Source organism: Phaseolus vulgaris, chromosome 8 (assembly GCF_051622355.1).
Source record: "Phaseolus vulgaris cultivar YP4 chromosome 8, ASM5162235v1, whole genome shotgun sequence".
In the NCBI taxonomy this organism is placed as follows: Eukaryota; Viridiplantae; Streptophyta; class Magnoliopsida; order Fabales; family Fabaceae; genus Phaseolus; species Phaseolus vulgaris.
The window spans coordinates 17,133,762-17,141,894 of NC_143505.1; the positions used below are offsets into that span (position 1 = coordinate 17,133,762).

The window sequence follows — 8,133 nt, forward strand, 5'->3', positions numbered from 1 at the left end:
CGCAGACAACAAAAGTCACCATCAGAGCCCACATGGAACTGCAATTAATTACAACAATGAACAACATGATCCTTATCGATATTCATTTGCAGCTGCAACAGATTATTATCAGCCAAAACAAGAACCTTACCGACATTTGTTATTAATAAACAATTTCAATTTCTCATTTCAATATTATTTGTGTGTCCATTAATAATTAATATTATTTGACTTCGGTTTTTTATAATTATGTATTATATTTTTTTATATGAAATTAACATGATTACATAATCAATAATAATAAAAATAAATACTAATTTAAGTTTATAGATTCAACTTTTATGTTTGTAGGGTTTAATTTTTTATTTTCTTCATTCTTAGAAAAACATTAAATTTTAAACTAAACATTTTTAATTTTTAACTTTTATTTTGTAAAAACTCATTTCTTTCTTCAATAATTATATTTCTAACTATTTTAACATTAAATATATTTATTTTTTTAATACATCAAAATTAAAATTATCAATTATTTTTAATTTATTAATTCATTTTTAATTTTTATTTTATTGATTCTTAAATTATTTTTATTCTATTTTATATTTTTTTTCTTTTTCATTCACTTTAGATAAATAAATAAAAAATTCTAAAAATACTATTCCTAGAAACCATATTCTAATAGAGTTTTTTTTTTGAAATACAAAAAAAATCATAAGAAAAAATAATATTAAATAAAGAAATAAAAATAAAATGATGTTGAATGAGAAAATAAAAATAAAAGTAAATAATATATGAGAAAAAAAAAGTCTAATAAGTTACACTCAATTGACATCAAATTATAAGGGTTTGTTAGGCTCTACGGCAGTAATTAAGTTACACAGTAATTGTGGGCCATGCAAGTACTGCTGAAATGTGTGATAAAGGAGGCTTGATTCAAACAACTCAAACATCAAGAAAGAACAAAAAGTATGAATTAAATATGTTTTTACTTTTTATAATTTTCGTATTTATAAATTTTTTTTACGGTTTTAATTAGCATCTGTTATCATTCACTGATAACATCTCAATCACCTATTGTAAAATATATACTTCATGTTTCTTAAATACTAAAGATTAAAATACATTTTTTTAGTGTAAGGGTATCCAAAAGTTAAAATTTTATTAGAACTAGAAAAATGCATTAACTAAAATCATAAAACAACATTTGTTAGGTACCAAAAACCATTAAAAAACCTTAATGACTGTAATATAATAAAGAACAAAAACATATGTAAGCATAATCATTTTTGTACATTATATATGTAGATCAAGTTATCGGATTTATTTATTTTTTCTTTACCTGTTAACTATTTCTGATGATATATATAGTTTTTTCTAGGATTTTTATCATAGGGTTATTTTTTTTGTTTTTTAACAAAATGGGATCTGTTTAAAAAAAATTACAGGCAAGTCGTGTCAATTTGGCACGACTTCATATGCACAAATCGTTCCAATTTGACACGACTCTGCCATGGCACGACTTCTGTCCTGTCATACTGAAGTCGTGCCAACTTGACACGACATCTACCATGTTATACTGAAGTCGTGCCAACTTGACACGACTTCTGTCACGTCATAATTTTTTTTAAAATTTTATTGTTTATATATTGGGTAGTAAGTTATGTAATTTTAAAAACTAATTTAATACATAACTTTCTAAGAGTGTTAATTTATATCCCGTTTTAATTTACTTTATTCTTTGCTGATAAAAAAAACTTACTATCCAATATAAATAATAAAATATAAAAAAAATTAAAAATTATGATGTGGCAGAATTCGTGCCAAGTTGGCATGACTTCAGTATGACATGGCAGAGTCGTGTCTAATTGGGACGATTTGTGCATATGAAGTCGTGCTGAATTGATACGACTTGTTTAAATTTGTAATTTTTTTTAAACAAACCCCATTTTAATAAAAAGTAAAAAAATAACCCCATGATGAAAATCCCGTTTTTTCTATCTGACATTTTTCAAAAGGAAAATTACTAACCATACTTTTGTCTTTTGTTTTCTCTGTCTTATCTTTGACTAGATGTGTATATGCATCTATGTTGTTGTGTCAATCATTTTCCTGATTAACGGTTGTGAAGACTGGTGTTATTCGAATTAACCAGTGCATTGAATAAGGTTGATGGGAACTGGAACAGAACCTCTGGATCACCCTCTATTTAAAGAGCCTCATGGTTCCAGATTCCCAACACACACGTCAAGCAAGATCCAAAAGTGAGCACGAGAAAGCAATAAAACATCAAGAGCTGTAGCTACAACATAGTCATGTCGGGAAGAAGGTCAAGGGCATCAAAGTTGTCTCAGAATGAGATTAATGACCTCGTGTCTAGGTTGCAACTACTTCTTCCCCAAATCAACCAAAGAGACAACTCAAGGGTATGTCCTCCTCCAACTTATCTTCTGCTCCATTTTCCTTTTTCTTATGTCTCATGCATACTGTTCAAACGTTGTCACTTCTACATCAGTTCCACTGGGTTACACATATGTCTTCTTCTTCTTTTTTGTCGAGGAAAAATAAATAAATTAAAGGAAATATGTAAGAGATATTTCAATCTTTTGTAAAGAAAAGTTATGATATGACTAGTGAGCCACCAAAAGCATATGTTTCTACCTTATTTTATTTATAAAAAATAAATTAAATTTAAAAAAAACGTTTATTAAAAAAGGATTCCTGGCCAAACATACATTCCAAACCTGCTTCCAGAAAAAAAACAAAACAGGTGGGTAGAAAAAGGTATCGAACACTCTAAACCCTAAAGATATATGTCTCTACTGTGTTGCACTAAAACCATATTTATGTTAATTTATTCTATTGTAAAGTTTAAATAAATTAATATTCATTAAAGGCTCCTTTCGTAAGGTTTTTATATAAAACTAAGGTTAAATCTGTTTTAATATCATTGGGATTGCTATTTGTCCCTTGCAAGGAGACATTTAGAAATGTCAAAACCCTTATACCAGAAAAACACATTCAACAAGTTCTCTAATAAGCTGCAGAATTTGTAAAACCAAAACAGACCAATAAACTGCATATTTTGCAGCATTTTAGTTGGTTGGTAATAGGTTCGGACTTCAACACGTGAGATTTCTCTATGTTCAGCCTCTCAAATTTAGTTTTAACTTGGGGATTGGATATTGTTAACCATGATGGTAAGCTCAAATTATTTAAAAACTAAAATTAGTTTGTTTGTGTTAAAAATAATCTTTTTTAAGAATGTCATTCGATAAATTTTTTTATAAATGAACTTATATATATTTTGAAGAAAAGTTTCTTTTTTTTCTCTTTATGAGAAGTTTACAGAAAGACCTTATGGTGTAGGAGCAATGGTTTGATTTTGGGTTTTGTTTTACTTTTAGTTTGCTGAATGCCTACAATTTGGAGGGTGAATGTAGGATTTCTGTTTACTCATTATGTAATTATATGCAACCAATATTATATTTTATGCTTAGTCACAGTCTTAAAGCTGTCACTTGTCACTTAGCCTTTGAAAAAATAATTGACTTAACTAAAAAAAGTGTTTTTTTTTTATAATTTTTGCATGAGTTTAGCTATGAAATGAGGGTGTAAATCTAATAAAAAAAAATTACTGTTGATGTGGCTTTAAAATAATTATTGTACAAAGTAACAAACTTACCATGTTAGTTTATATTAATGTAAACCTATTTTACACTATCAAGTAAAACTCTCCTTTATAATAATAGAGTAATTTTCTAAAAGAAAAAAAAATTTCTTTACTTTTAAAAATGTGTTATAAAATTTTATAAACTAGTAACTAGAATAAATTTTATGAAAGACAATAAATATGATATGCAATGCGGTTTTTTTCTTACAAAAAAAAAAAACAGAACCTATATCCAATATTTTGAGTTTTCTTCTTAAATTAGGATTTGAATTTCAATTGGATACTACATATTTTCAAAGACTTCAAATCCTATAAAAAAAAAATAGACTAAGATTGTATGCAAGTTTTTTCCATAATACAAATGAGAGACTATAATAAGATGAATTATATTTTAATTTAAAGAAAAAGTTACCCTAGTTTTTTAAGAAGTTCCCGAGGGCATGGACCTTTTTTGTTGGTAGCTGATGCTATAGGGTAGCCTTTACTCGTGTTTATTTGGCTGTAGTCTTTTTATTTTCTTTTCTTACATTATATAATAAAATAGAAAAGACAAAATAACATAGAAAAAGTTACTTTTTTTTATCGGCTAGAAAAAGTTACTTACTTTCACACAATTTAGATTCAATTTCTACCCTGGTTTCTTTTATATTATATTAATTTAATAACCCTTTCAGTATTTCTAGTTTATATAATACAATAATTAATTACTCTTTAATGATTTTTAGTGTACAAATTATTTACTTTAATCATTATATATATATATATTATTTATCAGATATTTTAATTCTTATGAGTTTAAACTGTGTAGCACTAAAAAATTAAAATATATATAAAATAAAAAGAATTAAAATAATATATGGATAAACTAAAATGAAATATTTTAAGTATAAAAATTAAAAAGGGAATTTATACAATTATAAAAACTAAATAAGTGATTAAAATAATTTAATAAGTTGACATAATGGTTATGCCTTTTCACATTTTCTAAATTAATCCAAAGGTAGGTTGAAATGAGTTTAATTTTAATTATTATTTATATCATTGTATATATAACAGAATACATAAAAATTATATCATTGCCTAATTAAAATTATGATTATGGTTACAAAATTATAAATTATATATATATATATATATATTTAAAGTTATTGGATTTTACAATAATTATTTTTAAAATTATTTTGTAATTTCTTACTGTATTACGAGGCTCCCTCAAATTACTGTTGATAGATCAAGGTCACTTTTTCACCTACGAGTATTTAGTCATTACTATAGAGGGATAAATACTAAGTTTTTTAAAGTCGATAATATTATTTATATTTATGTTATATTTTACTAAATCATACATTTTTTCTTATTATTTTACATATATTATTACATGTTAATTTTTTTTTTGATCGGCAATGTTTATTAAATATTAATATTTTTATTTAAAAAAAATTAAACATGGTTTTCCATATAAAGGCAATATAAGAAAGTTTTGAAAGGGCAAGTGTAGTTTAAAAAATATATCTGTGTATTTAAATAGTTGCAGGAGTGATTAGTATAATTATACTTAGCGTAAATAAGTTTCATTATGTTTAATAGCTACGTATAAATAATACTAAAGTATTAAACTTGTGTATACCATTTTGTTATATCTATATCTGTTAAAAAAAACTTTGATATAAAGTCATAACTGAAATCCATATTATACAAAATTATTAAATAAATGGTTAAATAAAGTCTCAAAATACTATCTTTTAGACAAGCAATCCTTTTAAAAATAAAATTTAAGTAGTGTGTTGAAACTTTTACTAGAAATCAAATTTTGTCAATTATAATAATTTCATTCTTCCATATAAAAAAACTATAACTAATAATCCAACTGTCTCTACTTAATCATTTAAAAATAAGTGTTATAATTTGACTTTAACTTATCTATTTAAACTTTGTCACAAAATTGATGTATGCAACTTACAATAATGGACTTGTATAAAAATATTTATTATTTGGTCATTCAATTATAATAAAAAAGGATTCTTTACAATAACTATTTTAAAATATATATATATATATATATATATATAAAATATTTATAATCAATTTATAGTGTACAAATTATACATTGATAATATAACAAAATTAAACCCTAAAAAGTAATGCTTATGATAAAACATATTACAACCAAACTTTGTTAAATATGAAGCCTTAATACAAAAGTCAGAAACCGAATACCATATTTTTGAAAAAAGAATTTAAATAGTTAAATATGTTTCTTTCCATATATAAATATAAAAATATTTGGTTTTAGTTTCTAAATAAACAAATATTTTGATTTGATCTTTAGGTATTAGCAAGATAAGATTCTCATTGAAAAAAACAAAATCTCTACTTTTAACTACTGATTTTTGTTTATGAATATCTAGGTACAGGTACATATAAATTTTATAAACAAGAGGACTACATATTATTAAAGAGACTATGGTTAGAAACTAAAGCTAAAAACATGTTTTTTTTTCTTCTAAAAAATAAAACTTAAGTACAACGTAGTCATATATGAATTTTTTTTCATGTATTTCATTTAATTATAAAGTTATTGATTTTCGTAATAATTAGTAAAAATCATCCATAAAAGAAAATCACAAAACAAAAACCAATTTTAGAGACACAAATAATTAGTCACTATTTTGTCTAAATTAGGTATATATTATTTTAGAAACTAAAAAACACAAATAATTAGTCACTATTTTGTCTAAATTAGGTATATATTATTTTAGAAACTAAAAAACTTATAAATCACTAGAGTAGTTTCTATGATTAATAAAATTTATAAATTAATTTATAAATTAATATTTAATTAGTTATCAAAGTTATATTTACTAACTTTAAAATCTAAAGTAATTAAAAGTTAAAATTTTGGTAGTTAATTAGATATCAATTTAAAAACTAGTGTATAAATTTTATTAATAATAAAAACTATTTCATATATCAATAATTTTTTTAGTTTCTAAAATAGTATCTAATTTAGTTAATATAACAATTAATTATTTTATCTCTTTAAAATTGATTTTTATTTAATTATTTTCTTACGGTGATCTTTAAAATTTACTATTATTTTACACTAATAATATATCAAAATTAAACCTTCCTCCAACCATTTCAGTTTCAGTTTAGAATTAATTGATTGTTTTCTTTTATTTCTGGTTAGAAACCCAGTGCCTTGCAAGGTGACTGAGTTATGTTGGTGAACAATACCACTGTCTTGGTGAACAATAACGAAGTTACCCTATAAAAAGAACTTGAAGAAACCCTAATTAAGGTTTTAAGTCAGCTTCTAATTGATTGCAAAATTATATAATTGAGCCAAATGAAGATTAAACTAAGTATAGTATTTTGAACTCCCACTTGAATTCAGCGATAGAAAACAGTGATAAGTTTATATGTGTTTTGTTGGGCAGCAATCAGCCTCGAAGATCTTGAAAGAAACATGTTGTCACATTAGAAGATTACAGGAAGAGGTGGAACAACTCAGTGAGAGACTTTCAGAGCTCATGGATTCTGTGGATATCAATGACATTGATAGACAAATTTTACAAAACATTTTGCAACAATGTTAACAACATGCTTCCTTTTCTACAGTCAACTCCATGTCTTCCTTATGTTTATTCCCACTCTAACGTTGTCATCATGGAGCCTTCCTAAGCTTCAAATAACAACTTATCATCTTGTTTCAATAAATTGCTTTCATTATGTCCATGCATCACGTTTCATGGAAAATCATTATCTTTTCTTTCCATTTATCTCTATGCATATATATATATATATATATATATATATATATATATATATATATATTTGAATGCCAACAAAACACAAAATCAACTTGGTGTTGAATAACAAATCGTAATCATCATTGTAACTTTTCTTTCGGTGTAATGATCACAACCAAGTCAAAACCTAGAACTTTGTTACTATCTTAACCACTATTACTAGGTCAATTCTGGTAGATTGTAATATCTTAATTTGTATCTTCATCAATATTTTTTCTCTCTTTAAGTTTTTATACCAACTTTTTCTATCGAGTCTAACATTTGTTTAACAAAGATAGAGATTATTGAGTGTTTTAAGTCGGTAGTTCGACCTATCAAAACCTAATAAAATTTGATAAAAGTTAGGTAGTTGAACCCACCAATTGCTTCAACTCACTTTATCCAACTTATTAAGATTACAAGCTATTAGTAGGTTGGGCCAACATTTTGTTGTGTGCGATATATTTGATTGTCCAAAACCAAGAAAGTTTTTTTTTTAATTAACAAAAAAGTTATTATAGTGTTCAATAAACATTGAAATCATCTTGGTGACAAGTGTTTAAATCTAGCACCTTGTGCAAACTATCTCAACGACATGTAAACTCTATTGGATCTTACACTACAATAAATTATTAAATAACAACTAAATTTAGAGACTAAAAATAATTAGTCACTATATTGATTAAATTAGATATT

General features: G+C 24.7%; 1 protein-coding gene across 1 annotated transcript; it reads left to right on the forward strand.

Annotated features, from left to right (window-relative positions):
• Nucleotides 1-2,155: 2,155 nt before the first annotated feature.
• Nucleotides 2,156-7,411, forward strand: LOC150025460 (transcription factor ILI5-like). Its single transcript, XM_090294411.1, has 2 exons — nucleotides 2,156-2,399; nucleotides 7,087-7,411. The coding sequence occupies exons 1-2, from the start codon at nucleotides 2,289-2,291 to the stop codon at nucleotides 7,243-7,245; spliced, it is 270 nt and encodes an 89-aa protein (XP_090150537.1). The 5' UTR covers nucleotides 2,156-2,288; the 3' UTR covers nucleotides 7,246-7,411.
• Nucleotides 7,412-8,133: the final 722 nt, after the last annotated feature.

Excerpts from the sequence above, each read along its gene's own strand:
- LOC150025460 (XM_090294411.1), top strand. The coding sequence starts at position 2,289 with ATGTCGGGAAGAAGGTCAAGGGCATCAAAGTTGTCTCAGAATGAGATT. Across the intron at positions 2,400-7,086 it reads ACCAAAGAGACAACTCAAGG|CAATCAGCCTCGAAGATCTT; the intron begins GTATGTCCTCCT and ends TTTGTTGGGCAG.